We start from the raw sequence: 18,342 nt of genomic DNA on the forward strand, positions 1-18,342 counted from the left end.
AGTATAGAATAATTGTTTGGCTAAATCAGAACAAATTGTAAGCTTTTATCTGGGGAGAGGCGAGAATGTTCTGGTACACTGTTAAGCTTTCTGCTTAAAAATCTTAATAAACCAACCTTATCATGGAAGGGTGCAGGGGATTAAGAGCATGCAGTAAAAGCATCACCCATACTAGTTACTTGTTATGAAGGGTATTCCGATTGCTGAGAGTTCATTGGATATACTCATGAGATAGGGCAGACTGTTATTGGATGCACTTGTTTCATTGCCACTTTCACTAAAAGGTAAAAGGAGTCTTTCCCACTTAACTAAATTGCATCATGGTGATCAGGTGAAGTCCTCGGTGACTGGAGAAAAGGCAGTATAGCACCCATTTTTAAGAAGAGTAAAAAGGATGACCCAGGGAACGGCAGTCATATTAGCCTCACCTCAGTGCTGGGGAAGGTCACAGAGCAGATCCTCCTGGAAGCTATGCTAAGGTATATGAAGAGGGGAAGGTGATAGGGATGCTTGGTTTCCAAGGGTAGGTCCTGTCTGACCAACCTTGTTGCTTTTCATAATGATGTAACTGCATCAGTGGACAAGGGGAGAGCCACTAATGCCATCTAGCTGGACTTCAGTAAGGCCTTTGATACAGTCACACATAACATCCCTCTCTCCAAATTGGAAAGGTATGGATTTGATGAGTGGACTGATGAGTGGATGAGACATTCATTGTGAGATTGTACCCAGAGAATGATGATCAATGGCTGAACATCTTGACAGAGATCAGTGACAAGTGATGTCCCTCAGGGCTCAGTACTGGGACTTGTGCTCTTAACTTCATCAGTGATATTGGCAGTGGGATTGAGTGCACCCTCAGCAAGTTTTTGGTGGTCAGCACACCAGAGTGAGAGGATGCTGTTCATAGAGACGTAGGAAGTATGAACAGTGAGCTCAGGTGAACTTCATGAGGTTCAACAAATCCAAGTGCAAGGTCCTGCACCTGGCTCTTAGCAACCCCTGATATTAGTGAAAGCTGGGGGATGTAAAAGGACTTGGGGGTACTAGTAGGTGGTAAGTTGGACATGAGCCAGCAGTGTGCCCTTGCAGCTGAGAAAGCTGTATCTGCATCAAAAGAAGCATGGTCAGCAGGTTGAGGGAGGTGATCCTGCCCCTCTGCTCTGTGCTGGTGAGACCTCTTCTGGAATACTGTGTCCAGATGTGAAGTCCTCAGTACAGGAGAGATGTAGACCTGTTGGAGTGCATCCAGAAGAAGGACACAGAAATGATCCAAGGGATGGAACACCTCCCCTGTGAGGACAGACTGAGAGAGCTGAGGCTGTTCACCTTGAAGAAGAGGAGGCTCTAGGGAGTCTTAATAGTGGCTTTTTAGTATCTACATGAGGTCTGTATATGCTGATCTGCATATGCTATTTGTGAACCTTACCAGGTTGCTCTAAAAAGCAAAAAAAACCCAACCCTGTCACGTCATCAATGAATTTTAACCTTGTTTGGGATTTTAGTTCCTGTGGAAATAAATGTTCATACAAACTTTCCTGTGCTTCCCAAGCCTATTCCAAGTTTTTTTTTTTTTTTTTTTTTTAAATAAATTTTTTTTTGTCAGAGGCCTCGTGGCCAAATTTTGCTTTCTCATCTGGTCACTATCTACTCCACCTTCTCTTTTTCTTTTTTTAATGAGGTGGAAATTCGTTTGCTGCAAGTCCTATATGTATACCTTCTTTATTCTAGCGCTGCTGTCCAGAACCTAGTAAAAGGATTCCCTCCTGGAGTGGCCGTCCCATCTGGATGGAAAAGATGGTGCTTTGCAGAGTGAAGGTTCCGCACACCTTTGCTGTTCATTCTTACACTCGTCCCACCATATGTCAGTATTGCAAACGGCTGCTCAAGGGCCTTTTTCGTCAAGGAATGCAGTGTAAAGGTATGCACTTATTTTTCTGCCACAGATATGAATCAGAGCAGTATAATATTTGAAAAAAATACATTTTTTGGAAAGGATTGTGGCTCCCCTATTTGCATTATATATATTTTTATGAAAACTGAGATCTAATCACATGTGGAATGGAAACATCATAATTCAACAATAATTCTAAGCTATTAATAAAAACAGGAAATCCTTCCCTTTGTTAAATGTCTTCTACACTCATCACTAAAGACTTCAGTATCTTTTGTGGCGTTATTTTAATACAGGATAGTGATTATTATCTTTTGGAAAAAATTACAAGGATTGTACCTTTCCTGAACTAGATTAGGCTCCATCAGGTGGTTTTTACTGAGCACATGTTCATGTTCATGACTTCAGCTCTCAGATTCCTCCATGCCTATCCCAGGATATAACTGTGGCATTGTGCTTTTCTTCTGCCTCTTCATGACTGGATCGTACAGATTTGTTAGCTTTGTTGCAGGCAAGAAAACTAGTGGAGAATCCTAAAAGTTAATATGGTAAGGATTTTTCATGTCTCTCACACAAGTTTATCAAATGTGAATACCAAAGATCAACACGTTGGAAGAGGTCACTTAGAACAAAAAGTGTAGGCTTGTATCTGTGATAACTCTCTGCTGACTAAAAATACTGCTGATGGGGAGTAATTCTATTTTCCATTTTACTTCTTATTAATTTGCAGTTTTTGTAGCCTTCTCAAAGTCTGCATCCCTAACTGTTTGACTCTTCAGTCACCGTATCTCCTGGATACTTGCAGTAAATAAATAACGAAGCCTACGGAAGATGTTTTGCAGTTTTAAATTACTGACCATTTCCAGTGGTTGTGATTGCATATTCAACTGAACAAATGGGGTTGCCACTTCATTCTCAGGAAACTCTTCGTAGAAAATACTGTTTAGGTATAGAAAGTTACCTTAGAAAATATATTATGTTTGTACACAGAAGAAAAGTAGGTATATTAAGAGATATTCATTTAAGCAGTGTGGTGCTATGTATATATACATATATATGTATATATCAGCAATTGATGTCAAACTATCAACACATTTTCATACTGCTTTTTCCTGTGTTTTTTTTTTTTACTGTTTCCCACTGACTTTTTTTGCTCACATTCCCAAAGCTTGAGGTCTTTCAGCAGTCTTATATTTCTGAGTATCTCAGAGGCTTGGATTTCTTAATTCTCCAGGCTTGAATTTGAACTCTGAGTTGATCTTCAGGGCTAACGCTATAACTATGTTAATAAATGAAGTCAACTGGGACAAAATGGCCTGTACTCACATACAAATTTTCTTAGCCTTCCAGTCCTCAGTGGCTGTATGCAAACTGCCTCTTGGGAACAGTGTCATGGAATGCTCTAATTTATGAGCTAGACCTGGGAACTGTTTGAGACTGTGTTTTTATGGACCTTATGAGTGTGTCAATCCTAATAAGTTAGTCTTCCTAGTAGTTCCCTCATAGGATCTGAACCATCTTGTTTGTTCCAGCACTCTTCAGGCTAGTGAAATAACCATATTCCATAATACAGACTGAAAACACTGCTGTAGAAAGAACGATTAGTTGGTTTTCTTGAATGCTTCCTCTTAGGCACTTGGAAAGTAAACAGGATTGTAGCTGGCCTCAGGGTTTGGCTACTCAGCTACTTAAAATGGGAAGACAATAATTTCTTTGTATTTAAAAGGAAAGTACAACAAGCTACTGATTAGCAAGTCAGATCTAGATCCTGTATTTTGTAATTTGGTTACTGTAATTTAATACAGATGCCACATTCCAGGGAGTCCTCAAGACCTGGTTGCATGGGACTTTGAGCAAACTCATCTAGTGAGAGATTGTCCCTGCTTGTGGCTGGTGAGGGTGGTAGAACTGTATGATCTTTCAAGTTCCTTCTCACCTAAACTGTTCCAGGGTTCTATGATAGCAGAAAGGGACTAAATTATCAGTTTCAAAACAGCAGTGAGGACAGTAGAGAGTTTAAAATTCATGATGCGGATGTGTGGTTGGAAATTATGGTGATGCTACTAACAAAGGAAATTCCTGTAATGCTATTAATGTGTGCTGGACTGTTGGATATCAAATACTGCCTACTTAAATACAGAAATGGCACACATCCAAGTTAGTGTTCTATCTCCACATTTGACTTGGTGTATCTGTTAGTTTGCTGTCCAAAGAAATTAGGGCAGGCAGAAATGGAGCTTCATTATTACCTGGTCAAATCTTTGATCTGAATGATAGGGGAGCTGAACTCTGAGGTTTACTGCAAAGCATTCTTGCTCTGTGTTTTAGGATTGTGATCCTAGTGCTATGATGGCTGCAAATCTTAGGCAGCAGGTGGGGAAAAATGATAGAGATTACACATTTGAAACAAGTAGCAATGGAAAAAAGGGTGTGGAGCAGACTAGAGAATGGGAAAAATTGCATCATAACAGAAAAAATAGCTAGAAAGAAAGCTAGAGATTAGAAAACTTTTGTGCTGGAAGGGAAAGTGCTGACATAGTACACTGGTCTGGCAAATCATCGTAAGACATTCGGACAAGATTGTCCATTTCCTTCTGGAGGTGATCTCATCAGTACTGTCTTCTAGTATGTGCAAATGTATGCATCTGAACTGAAGCTTGTGATGGAAGTTGTGATAGAATGCGTCTACTTGAGTAGGAGTAAAATTCTGGTATTGTGGGCTTATTTATCTTTTGTTTTAGATTGCAGATTCAATTGTCACAAACGCTGTGCATCTAAAGTACCTAAAGACTGTCTTGGAGAGGTGGTTTTCAATGGAGGTAAGATGAGAAACATGCTTTCAAGTACTGGCAAGCTTTTGAGGCTTAAAAAGATCCTTCAGCTTTACATGTCCTCAACTTCAACTATTTTACATGTTTTTATTTTACCTTTCAAGTTCCTTCACTTGAGATTGCTGAGAATTAAGATTTCACTGTGAAATTTATTTTGGTGACTTCAGTTTTACTTCATCAGTGTTGGCAAGTGAAATGTGGTATAAGAGAGGCATGAGCATTCTGGAGAATCTACCTAAGGACTGTGAAGTTGATGAGGGTATTGGAGCACCTCTATGAGGAAAGGCTGGGATTGCTTGAGGGGACACCTGGAACAGGCTGTCTAAGACTGTGTCCAGATGGCTTTTGAGTATCTCCAGGGTTGGAGACTGTACAACCTCTCTGGGGCAGCCTGTGCCAGTACTCAGACACTCTCACAGTTAAAGTGTTCCCTGATATTCAGGTAGAGCCTCATGTGCTCTGTTTCTAGTCATGTCATTGCTTACCACAGAGCCTGGCTCTGACATCTTTGTACCCTCCCTGCGTTGATTACTATCCATTGATCAGATTATCCTGAGCCTTCTCTTTCCATATTGAATAATCCTAGTTTTCTCAGGCTTTCCTCATAGGAGAGATGCTCCAGTCTCTGTCATTTCGTCGTGCTTTGCTGAAAAGGAGATGTTTCCCCTCTACTCAGCCCTGTTGAGGCCACACCTGAAGTAGCGTCTCCATCTGGGCTCCTCAGCGAAAGAGAGATATGGATGTACTGGAGAGAGCCCAGTAAACCAGAAAATAACTTTTGTCCTTTATGTTTATAATTTAATTTATATTTTAGAAGGAATAATATTGATGGGCTGATCACTTGTAGAGCAGAGTTGCTTAGTGAAATGTAAGTTCAGGCCTTGAGAATTTCGCTATGAATCTTTCAGTATGAGTGTTGTTTTGGTTGTGTTTACTTTGGTATTTAACACAAACAAGTTGATAATGTTGATTAGCACACTCTGAATCATTTAGCACAATCTTGAGGATTTTTTATGTTCTGATTGCACTATGATGTTTATTTGCATAAATGTGAACTGGGGAACAATTTTTTGTCTTTTTTTTTTTTAATTATGCTCTAAAATAAAATCTGCATCCTGTGTTGCTCCCAGAACCTGCTAGCCCAGGCCAGGATTTGGACCTGCCAATGGAGGTTGATAGCAGTGAAATGAATAGTGATGGTAGCCGGGGTTTGGATGATACTGAGGAGTCCTCAACTCCAGAAGACAAAATCTTTTTTATGGATCCATCTGACCTTGATACAGACAAAGATGAAGAAGCTGTTAAAACCATCAGGTAAATCATAACATGAACTTTTGTGCTCTGGATGCATCTTCCTCAGTATTCTAAAGGAAAATTTCAAGTAAAATGTTTCTGAGTAGCCCATCTTTAAGTTGTGTATTTTTTCTTTTTTTACACAAACCTGAAATGTAAGTAAAGTAAAATAATATGTTCTCTTCTAATTGGAAAGTGCTGTGCTATGAATGTTATTAAATAAATAAAATGAAATTATCGAACCATGGTTAAAAGTGTGGCTAAAGGCAAAGATGTGGGAAAGATCTTTGTGACTTCAGCCTAATTTAATTACTAGTGTACAAGTGTTGATCTAAAAATAATTACTCTAGAGACACTTTAATACTTATATTTTAGTTTATTCTAGGCAGCCAATTGCTTTAACTAGGATGTGATTCTCTGAAGTCTTTCATCAGATAACTTTCCCTAGAATCACAGAATGGTTAGAGCTGGAAGGGGTGTTTAAACATCATCTAGTCCCTGCCCCTTGCTGTGGGCTGAGACATCTTTCACTATATCAGGTTGCTCAAAGCCCTGTCCAACCTGACTTTGAACACCTCCAGTGATAGTTCCTTTAATCAAGTTTAGCCTTTTTAATTTTTATATTATCATAGGATCATAGAGCAGGCCAGGTTGGAATGGATCCCAGAGGATCCAACGTTTGTGGGAAAGAGTAGCCTAGATGTGATTATCTTTAATTGCATCTTGAAAGCCTCCACCATGTCCCTGGGGAAGTTCTTATTCTGAATAGCATTATCCTGATTTTCTTAGTGTCATTCTTAAAAATAAAAGAGTAATTGTAATAGGTCAAACAAAGGTAATTTTAACCCAGTGTCTCATGGCAAATATGTAAGGAAGAGTATGAGAGCAGGAAGAACATATAGCTCAGGAAGAGCAACTTTCAATGATTCATAGCTCAAGGACTTCCTAAGTTGGAAGTAGTATCTTTTTGTGTCTACTTCTAAGTAGAATTTTTCCATTTATTAATAGCATCTGAAGCAATTCTTTTTTGGCATGTGCAATGTCTTGTGTCAGCCACTTCTGCAACACTGCACTGTGTTAAAGCATCTTTATGTTTTGATTTAAAATTCTCCTCATGATTTGATTTCATGTGATTACAAATTTAACTGCTAGCACCATGTGTAGGATCTCTTGTACTAAGCAGATAAAGTGGTTGCTCACTCCATACTGAGCAGGACTGAAACCTGTATGTTAAACTAACGATTGTCAAAATGTTAGATTATCAAATCCTTATCTCAAGAAAGTTAATACAAATGACATTGATTTAAATTTTCAGGTATCATTTGAATTAACACTCTTCTGTTTTCATAAATTGAAAGTGTGCTTTATTAGTGTAATATTATGAAATAATTAACTTGACTTAGTCAAGAGAAAATAGTAAAAGTGCCAATGTTAATTACTTCTACGCTGGATTAAGATTCAAGCAGTAAATTGTTTTGAAAAGATTATTTGTGTGGGTGTCTCATTTCAGTGTGTTTCCTTTGCTTTCTGTAATGTAATACAAGTACTGCAGTGCTTGCATTAAAAGAGAGCTAGTGGGAGCTCAAATTTCTAATCTATCAGTGAAATAAGTTGTAAGAGAAGAGTAAATGCCTATTCTTGAAAATTTTGGGCTAGATGTATAGTACTATTAGTACTCTTATGTTTTAGCTTAAATATTAACTGTTTTCTCTTTTTTAGTCCCTCAACAAGCAATAATATTCCTCTCATGAGGGTTGTACAGTCCATCAAGCATACAAAGAGGAAGAGCAGTACGATGGTGAAGGAAGGATGGATGGTCCACTATACTAGTAGAGACAATCTGGTCAGTGACTTTGGTTTCTTCCTACAGTAACTTAAATTATTTCTCTAAACCACTGTATTTTATTTCTGTTATCTAGATAATCTGATTTACAGTACCATCTGAAATAACTTAGCAGTGGTGTTTATTAAGAGGAAGTATGATGCAGTGGAGAAATCTTTGAGGTGATGACCTATCAGCACTTCTCAATTTAGAAAAAGAGGCATCTCTAATCAGTCTGAAATGAATAGCATGTTCAAGATTTCAGCTGGATTTATCTTCTTCCCATTTGGAGGTTTTCTTCACCCACCTGAAAATATTAATTCTGTTATGAAATGACCAGTATTGAAACAGTCAATGCTATTCCATTGATAGAGATATTTAGTAAATTTGGTGTGTAGATACAGAAGCCTGTTATTCCTCTAGCACTTTGTTCTGTCTCATAGTAAGCATTACTGAGCACTGTTCCCCATTCCAAAACCACTATTTCTCTTCATGTTTGTGGAACAAACATTAATGGTTTGGTTGTATTAGCTTGGGTTTGTAAGCGTTTTCCACAAAGTCAACACTTTTTGTTTGCAGTGCTACTAGTAATGATCTCTTAATTAATTGAACCTTCTAAGGCAAGTTCCTTGCAAGGTTTTGTTTTGTTTTTGTCTTGTGAAAGAAGATAAGAATAACTGGATTCCAGAGAATTATCTAATGCAAGAAAATGAATTGACTTTTCCTGATAGATGAAATGAAAGAATGAAGTGGAGAAGTTCCCACAGCTCATGCAGTCCAGTTTGTCACATTGAGAATGAGAAAGGCAGCATAAATATTCCTGCATTCTTTGTCCCTGTGAAGGGCTTTGTCAGAAGAGGGAATTTGGGAGTTTAGTTTATTTCAGTTGTGTTGAAATCATAGACAGCTCAGGGTACTCCAGTATTTTCACTTTCTGTGTTTGTCAGCTGAACAAGTGGTCTCTAAAGTACAGTTTTGTATTAACTAGTTATATTTATTGCAAATCCAAATAAATATCTAACATTTCAGGTGTGATTTCAGTCTAGGCTCCTTAATAGGCACAATTATCATCTGCTATGAAAAAATTAGAGCCAGATAATAGTTAGAAGACGAGTAGTTCTAAGCAGTACTCAGGGCAGACCTGGTGTTTGGCTCTGTTTTTGTCTTTTAGCACAACCAGAACATTTTTTCCATGGATTTTATTTTTAATTTTTATTTTTTGGCACTGTCTCAGCCAACACCTTAGTTTAGATCAATTTTTTTTTTTCATCTATCAGTCGAGCTGCTATCTAGATGATAGCTACCAAAAAGGTGGTGTAAATAAAGTTTTCTGTTCCAAAGCAAGATACCTTTAGCCAAGCAAGATTTCAGAGAGCTTCCTACTGGAAGGAAGCTTCTGTATTACGTGTTACAGAATCAGCTGTATCCCTTGTCCACTCTCTCTCAGCAGAGTCAAACTCTTTCTTGTTCCTGTGACAACTTGGACTTTCCATTAGTTCCAAAGAGGTTCATGCTAACAGCATATCAGCATACTTTCTGTTGAGCCTGGATAACAAGGTGTTTCACCCAGTATAGGAGAAATTGTTATCATCCGTATTCTTGTTTTTCTCATTCTGAGCCCTTCCTTTCTCAGTACAGATTGTAAGTATATTTAGAGTTCCTGAGTACCTACCAATGTGTTCCTTAAACACTCCAAGCCTTCCTTGATTTATGATTTTTTAAAAAGCATATATATTAAAAGGATGAGTTCAGCCTTATACTTTCACCCAGTTTCAATTTGGTGCTGGCTTGAACTTTCATTCAGTTAAATCTATTCATGTCCTGGCTTTCCTCACCTAACTCCTACAGATGGTTTTAGCTTCCCTATGACTGAAATCATTTAAGCTCTGTATTAGATATAATAAGGGTGTTATTTTTCTAAGCATTGTCATGTCCAGAGCTAAGGGCCTTTGATTTTTCTTGGGGGGAAAAAAAAAGTTTCTGACTATATGAGCTTGGTGCAAGCAAGTCAGTAAGATCCATATAGGCATATGGCTTTTCAAGTCCAAATAGCTTTCAGATGATTCTCTATTTTTCAGGAATGTTCCTATGCTTAAGGTTATTAGGCAGTTATGTACCAGAACGTATATGCGTATTATTCTCTGATGGAAAACATATTTCTCATTGATGGAGACTTCTCAAAAGTGGCTATGTAATCTGTCTTCATTTTTATCTTAATTTTTCGTCTTTTCCCTAAGATAGATTATCCACTTGACTCTCATAATCTGCCTATCTTTTTTTTTGCCACTATGCACTTCAGCCACCTAGAATTGCAGACTTGTAGGGGTTGGAAGGGACTTTTAGAGATCATCGCGTCCGACCTCCAGAATTTTCTGTTTACAAAAGAATGGAGGACTTGTTAGACTTGCTCAGTTCTTAAACCCACATCACGTTGGTGTGAGGACATGGAAGGAGAAATTATGGCTCCCACAATTGTTGCTAAGTGAAATAATTCAGATTTTGTGAGCACACGCACACAGAGTGAAACTTGTGTCAGTAGTTGTTTCCTGTAGGAGATGATAACTGTTATCACCTCTGTTACTGGAAGGTAAGTGGTATTTTTTTCTGGTTTGTGCAAATATGAAATGTGCAAATGTTCTATGAGCCTATTATTGAATTAAAAAAAAAAGGAAAGGAAAAAGAAAAAAAAAAAAAGAAAGCAAGCAAATAACTGTATTCCCAAAATGTGTTTTTCATGTATCCAGTCTAAGATGGAACCGTAGATTAACATCATTTGATTATCTTAGTTATTTAAACAATTTCTCATTTAAATAATTGGATACCATAAGTACTCCTAATAATTTATGTTTTTGTTCTGTGCATTTTGTAGAGGAAAAGACATTACTGGAGACTAGACAGCAAATGCCTCACACTATTTCAAAATGAGTCTGGAACAAAATATTACAAGGTAATTCAGGATGAATAATAATTGTGTTGCATTTGATTTACTTAAGAGGTTTTGTGTGCTTGAAATAATTGCTTCCAAATAGTATAATAAATATTATGTTAATTCCCCATATTTTAAAGTGAAAAAGTAAGTAGTGACTGAAAGTTGCATGCTTATTTATTTCCCAACTGTGCAACTGAAATTTGCGAGCAAATTTTAGAGGGGAATTTACTGTGCAGCCTGGCATTATATGAAAGAAGCTTGGCTGTAAGCATGTTATGCTGCAAATATAATAGTGTGTTCAGTGGTGGAATATTCAGAAAATGTCTGCAATTGTATAAACAAGATTTTTTCCCTTTCTTTTCTTTACCTTTAGGTGGGGGTCCAAATCTTGCAGTTTCTTCCTTTATAACATCTCTAAGATCAAGCCTTTTCTCTGTACACCCAGCTAAACTTGCCCAGATCCTTTTCATCCCTCTCTTGACCAATGCAGTTTCTTCTTCTCAGACCTCCCTGATACTTGTATATTGCCCCGTGCATTCAAAACACAGCTGGTAAAATATGTTCCTTGCTTGTTATTCCATCCTGTCACTGCTTTTAGTCCTTGACTTGCCCCTTCACCTCTCCTTTATTTACTGCTTAAATCTTGGATTATTTGTCTTTGCTATTAGAAACATTCACAGCTGTTATCTCTACATTTATTTGCTCTTTATCCTAATCAGCTACAGCCTCTTAACCTCATAATGCCAGCCCAGTGTTCACCTGCCTGTTCACTACTCTTGCAAGTGATGTGCACCTGTAAGCCCTTCCATATATGTGGAATGTCCTCCTCCAACTAGCTTGAACTTGCAGCTTTTCCTTCCTTCAGATCTGCTCCCTAATACTGCTTTGTTGTAGTAACAGTGTAACATTGTTCTTAAACTGATGAGGTAGAGAAATTGGAAGAAATTGTTCATATTTACATGAAAAATAATCTTTTCCAAAGTTGATTCAGAAATGTGAAGTAATACTTTTTGTCCAGCTTGTACAACTACATCCTCTTCCTAATGTGTCTTTCTTTTTCCTTATTGTGTTCTTCTCTGGCTAAGCTGTATAATCCGTGAGTGTGGTGGGAAACAGTCATTCCGTAGTTGTGCATCACCTGTATGCTGGATGGTGGGCTGTCTTACGCTGAACATGAATGCAGTTTGCGTAGAGATCAGTGGTTGCATAGAGGGAACTGTGGTGGGGCTCTCTGGGCATCTGTAGAGGAATTTGGAGATCTGTGGGTGGGTAATGGTTTGTCTACATTTTGACAATAGTTATGAAGCTTGGTGTTTTGCTATTTTGATATATTTGCTTTGATTTCTCTGCAAACATTTTAAGTTTTGAACAGTAGTGTGTTAAAGTATTGTATGTATTTTCATTATTTAATCTTTAATATTTTTCTTCAGGAGATTCCACTTTCAGAAATTCTCCAGGTGACTCAGCCTCGAGATTTCTCAAACATGGTGCAGGGCAGCAATCCATACTGTTTTGAGATCATCACTGATACGATGGTGTACTTTGTTGGCGAAAACAATGGCAGCAGTCACCACAGTCCTGTTCTTGCTGCCACCGGAGTTGGACTTGACGTAGCTCAGGGCTGGGAGAAAGCCATTCGTCAGGCCTTGATGCCAGTCACTCCTCAAGCTAGCGTTTGCACTGCTGCAGGACAAGGAAAAGATCACAGTAAGCAGGCAGACAAGGCACTGTTACTCGTGTTCTGAAGCTGTAAATGGTAGAGATTCCATTTCAGAAAAGTCTGTTTGTCTGTCTTCTGCTGAATTAGGTCTGTAATCTTCCACAAGTTTCTAAGAAGAGGCACTCAAGTTTTGTGGAGGGTGTATGAGCAAATCTCTTAATCTGTTGTAGCAGCAATTAGTAGTAAAAAATCAGTTTGCCCGCATAAATTCATACCGCAGAACTTTTATCATAAATATTAAGAATTCACACGTCGTTGCTGGATGTTAAAGGGGACCATAGTTGAGACATTTCTAATAAACTTTTACAAACATCCCTTTCCATCAGGTTATTTATGTACATACAAAAAATTGGATGCTTTTTGACATTATCATCCATATTAAAAAAAAAAAAGAAAGAGCTAAGGAGAAGGAAGCAAGTTGGTGATGAAATAAATGTTGCTAGTGATGGAAAGAATATTTGCTGAGCTCTGAGCAGTAACATAAAATACATTTTCTTCCTTTTGTGCCTTTTTTTCCTCTTCTTTCTCTAGTGTAGGATCATATTCATTATCAAGACTCTGCTAGGCACATGTTGTGCTCTTTCTTTTCAGATATCTCCTTGTCCTTTGCAACAACGGTCATGCACGTTCTGTACTGACATCTATGTTTTCATTCTTCAGTTTCCTTTCATCTTCCAGATACTCTTTAATCTTCTCTTAGGTTTTTTTTTTCTTTCTTTTTTTTTTTTTTTCTTTCTGTAGGAGATCCTGTGATTAGTTTTTATGTCTCTGGTATCTTGTTATGCACATAAGCAACAGTTAAGGGCATGTAAATGTTAATCTTAGGTAAAGGCACTTTCTGAAAATATAACTGTGGTCTGAAATGGTAAGCTGTAAAATGTGTGTACTCGCATTTCTAATTAACTAGAGTCAAGAAACATAGCTGTAAGAAGGCAGCTTGTAACAGGCCTTGAACCTATGTAAAATGCCACTTCTGATATGCAAATATGAGTTCCAAACACCAATGTGCTGAAGCACTCTCTGTTCTTTAAAACTGAGGGCCGACTGTCCATGAGAGATATTTGAATGCAGTTACTTTTTCCAAAACCAATTTTTTACCCCCCCCTTTTTTTTTTTTTTTTTTTTTTTTTTTTTTTTTTTTTTTTTTTTTTTTTTTTAAATTTGAATGAAAAATTATCAGTAGCAAGTAATAGAGCTATGGACTAGATAGAGAAGACACATTTTAGCTTGATTAGGATTGTAGGAGTATAAGAAATGACCGTGGATCTATAGTGGCATTTCCACATTCATAGTGCAGTTGTTCTCTCAACTCTAAGAAGACCACAAACTGTAGGTCCTTACCTCTTCTTCCATCAGATGTGTCCCAAGAACCGTTAAGAAAATTGGACTTACATTAAAAAAAAAAAAAAAAAGAAAGTAATAATTCTGTATCCTCAGATGTGTTCTCTTAAATGAGTAGACCAGAGCAGGGCATTGCTAATGCTTGAAATACTTAGAGCAGCAGGAAATGTATAGTGTCAAAATGTCCACAAGGCACCAGCTAGTCAGTTTATGCCATGTTTTTGCCAGCAAGTCATTAGTAGTGGGGATACTCCTCCACTCTGACTCACAGGAAAGAATCCTTTTGGATGCTTTGCCTGGTGTTTGGGATGAGATGTTTCTTTGTATGATGTTTCTGAGGTGAAATGGGAATGGGGAGATTAAAAGTAAAGTAAAAGTAGCCAATCACATAAGCTATTACCTGGTGTAAATTAGATGTTAAATTCTGACATTACTGTTTTCTTCATAAATGTCAGCATTTCAGCCCTTGTTTGTGTGCATGTTGGAGGCTTCAGAAACTAATTTGGAGTAACTCAGTCCCTACCTAAAGGGGGGAAGCAGATACTTTGTGTTGTGTAGCTATCAGTGGAGAGGGGTTCAGTGTATTCCCTTAAATAGTTTCAAAAACGATGTCTTCACTTTTTTTTCTAGTTAAACTGTAGCGAGGTTGAAACAAATTGTCCTTGGTAACTTTTTTGTATGCCTTCTTGTTTTGCCTTGTGTTCTGTGTTACTCCAATACAGACCTGCCTGACTTCAAGCAGAAGGCAGTAGTCAGTAGACACGTGCATAGCTGTAATTCCAATTAGTATTTCAGATGCAGAGTCAGAGTCCTTTGAGAACTAATATTATTTCCTATCTTAAGTCTATACATTCTTTCTTTGAGATAAGGCACTCGTGACAAAAATTGGGTACGCGTTCACAGAATTGCAGGGGTTGAAAGGGGACCTCAGGAGATCATTGAGTCAAACCCCACTGCTAAAGCAGGTTCCCTACACTAGGTTGCACAGGTAGGCATCCGGATGGGTCTTAAATATCTCCTTGAAAGCAGACTCCACAATTTCATCCTTACCATAAAGCTCTTCTGCATGTTAGTACAGAACTCCCAGTGTTCAAGTTTTAGACCATTACTCTTGGTTCTATTGCTACCTACCACCGAGAAGAGGCTGGACTCATGCATTTGCTTCCCACCTCCCTTTAGATATTTATAAATATTAATGAGATCCCCTCTCAGTCTTCTTTTCACCAGGTTGAACAGCCCCAGGTTACTTAGCCTGTCCTCACATGGGAGATGCGCCAGGCCCTTAGTCATCTTTGTGGCCCTCTGCTGGACTCCTTTTAGGAGATCCCTGTCTTTTTTGAACTGGGGAGCCCAGAACTGGACACAGTATTCTAAACGTAGCCTCATGAGGGCAGAATAGATGGGGAGGATAACTTCCCTCAATCTGCTGGCCATGCTCTTTTTAATGGAGCCCAGAATGCCATTGGCCTTCTTGGCCACGAGGGCACACTGTCTGCTCATACCAACCTGTTGTCTACCAGGATCCCTGGGTCCTTCTCTGTAGAGCTCCTCTCCAGCACATCAGCCCCTAACCTACCTATACTGAAGCATGTGGTTATTCCTCCCAAAGTGCATGACTCTACACTTGCTCTTGTTAAGGTTCCTCCCTGCCCAAACACTCCAGTCTGGCCAGGTCTTGCTGAATGGCAGCACAGCCTTGCAGTGTGTCAGCCACTACTCCCAACTTTATATCATCAGTAAGCTTGCTAAAGCACAAAGCTCTTCCTAGAGTGATAAAGGTTCTTTTCAAAATCTGTAGTCTGTAGTATGTCCTGCATTCACCTTATAAGTGATTTTCTTTTTTTTAATTAACATAAGAAATAGTAGGTGTCTGTTTATCTGAGATGCCTGACCTCCATCTTGAAGTCAAAGGAAAAAGGTGCTTTCTGCTTCCACATGTCTTTTCTTGCCCGCTTATCTTAATGTTATTTCTATAATGAAAACCTCATGTCATCATCTGTTGCAGGCTGAAAAGAAATTGTGCACCCTTTTTTAGTACTTTTACTTGAAAATTATGCTTCCTAGATGTGCTGTTATATTCTAAAGATTGGTAATGCTTCTACAGAATATCTGTGAAACACTTTGAAAACCTTTGTTTATATTATGGATTTTTTTTCTGACTATCAGGTCTTGTTACCTTTTTTGCTTATTTCCTTTTCTTGTACATTACAGGTTTTGTGTAGCATCAAGATATACAAAATTAATCACACACATTTGACTGTAGGGGATGTACCTAATCCTCTTATCTGTATTCTTCCCTATTACTACCAGAAATTTTTAGTAGTTTAATGAACTCTGATACAATTGCCACTCTACTATTGCTTTTGGTTCTCCAGTTCTATTTTCTATACTCTCATACTGCTCCATCATTTTTATTATCAGTGATATGACAAAAATGGACAAATAATCTCAGCAAACTCCCTGGGTTGTTCACCTAATCAGTCTGTGAAACTTGAGTTCCAGATTATGATGCTTTTGCGAAACAGCCGTAAAAATCATTCATTGGGATAAAAGTCAGTAATTTTTTGCTGTCACAAGCCTAACTTTTCTATTTTCTTATTCTGTTGTATCTTCTTCTTTATTGCAGAAGATTTATCTCTAAGCATCTCTGTTTCAAATTGCCAAGTCCAGGAGAACGTGGTGAGTCACATGCATTGTAATAAGAAATGGTGTTTATTAATCTGAGTTTTTGAAGTAATTGGTAGTAACAGTTTATGACAGAGAAAGCAGCACTCTGGTATTTCAGCTAGACAAGACCATATTACGTACCTAACAGGAGATAGTCCACTTACTTGACACACCTGTTAGTTTGTATTCATGTATGTCTCTGTATATAGTGTGATTAAGTGGAACCACTTCAGGAAGTTTCTTCTTCCCTTCCCTTGAAGGCAGTGATATTACTCTTCAATATTTTACCATGAAATTTAAATACAGCTTAGCTAGTACTAACTAATATGCTCATGAACATTTTGAGTATGCCTGATGCTTATGATTTCTCCTCTTCTTGCATTAGGATATCAGCTCTGTGTACCAGATATTTGCTGATGAAGTTCTGGGTTCCGGTCAGTTTGGTATTGTATATGGAGGTAAGTAGAATCCATTATGCTTTTAACTAAGATGGAGTGTAACTGAACTTATTATTGTTGGCCTTTTTATGTTTGCTTAGCTGTATCAATAAGATCTTGGTGAAGTTGATCTTGTTAAAAGTGTGGTTTGGATAACTGTGGTATGGCCTCTTTGCATTTTGATTATAGTGTTTCTTACAATTAGGGTTTTTTTTGTTTTTTTTTTGTTTTTTTTTTTGCACATAGAGTTCTGCATTCCTTCAAAATCATTTCAGAATATGCATTGCATTTTGACTATAATAAAATACAAAGCAGTCACTAGTCTCAGTTTGGCCTTTGTGACTTTTATTTAAGTAGTGAATTCTATCACTGTTGTCTGTATTATACAGTGTAAGAATTATGTATTTAAAGAGGCTGTGCAGTATAGCTCTGATTTTTATGGATATCTGAGAGAAGCAGCTGAAAACAGAAGAGTACGTGTTTTAGTTTGTGCTTTAGCAGTACTTTATGCAGATGATTTCACTACCAATTTTTCTCATCAGGATAAAGTAGAGGAATTCTTTACTGAAGTCTCAGCTTTAGTCTAGGGATGTAGTTATATCACTAATTTATTAAAAAGCTTCCATTGCAACATGTAACTTATTGATGGTATTTAATCACAAAAAGAAAAACTGTTAGAAATATGTCATGAACTGGATGCCTTATTATTTTTTAAATTTATTTCTTATAAGTCCCATATAACATATCTCCAATGTTGAGAAAGCAACAGACCGTAGATCTGGAAAGGAAGAAAAAGGGTAACTAATGATTTAAAGTAGGAACCTTTCTGCTTCTGTCATATTGTCTGTAGTCTGGAAATTCTGTGGCTATCATTCTTCTGTCTGCCAATATAGTGGGTAAATATTTTTCTCTGTTACTTCAGCACCGTCTGATGGAATCTTTGTTTGATAATCTGGTTTATATCAGCGATGCTTGAGAGGCTCCTTTGTCTCCACCCCAAGATTTCTTAAACAATATTGTGAATTGAATTATGCTTTCTTTCTTATGAACAGAATGTACATAAATACAGACAGTAGTTACATGTTTTGCCTTTTGAAGTATACTCTCTTAAGCTGCATTTTAGATAAACCTCAGGTGCATGTTTTTCATACTACAACAGAGTGACTTACATAATAAATGCTTATAAAAGGCTTTGATCATATTCAGTCTTCTCACTTAACGATGTCTTAAAACATGTAAGACATGCATGTGCAATTTGTTAAGATAAAATCATGAGCTGAATGTGCATGGGAATAGTGTACTTCTCTTTTGTTGGCTGTGCACGCTGCCTAACTGTTGCTGGTATTTTTCAATGATCTTCTGACCTTTACAGACTTACTGAAATAATTCAATCTATCAATTGAAGAAA

The 18,342-nt window shown here is 37.7% G+C and overlaps 1 protein-coding gene across 1 annotated transcript in view; it reads left to right on the forward strand.

Moving 5' to 3' along the window:
• Nucleotides 1-18,342, forward strand: part of PRKD3 (protein kinase D3) — a 42,535-nt gene that overhangs the window by 17,205 nt on the left and 6,988 nt on the right. Inside the window, exons 6-13 of the mRNA XM_048937714.1 lie at nt 1,732-1,921; nt 4,636-4,713; nt 5,856-6,039; nt 7,738-7,861; nt 10,710-10,787; nt 12,200-12,476; nt 16,457-16,509; nt 16,883-16,955. Coding sequence (XP_048793671.1) covers nt 1,732-1,921; nt 4,636-4,713; nt 5,856-6,039; nt 7,738-7,861; nt 10,710-10,787; nt 12,200-12,476; nt 16,457-16,509; nt 16,883-16,955 — 1,057 coding nt within the window. The remainder of the gene's footprint in view (nt 1-1,731; nt 1,922-4,635; nt 4,714-5,855; nt 6,040-7,737; nt 7,862-10,709; nt 10,788-12,199; nt 12,477-16,456; nt 16,510-16,882; nt 16,956-18,342) is intronic.

The sequence above is a fragment of the Lagopus muta genome, chromosome 2, assembly GCF_023343835.1.
Source record: "Lagopus muta isolate bLagMut1 chromosome 2, bLagMut1 primary, whole genome shotgun sequence".
NCBI lineage: Eukaryota > Metazoa > Chordata > Aves > Galliformes > Phasianidae > Lagopus > Lagopus muta.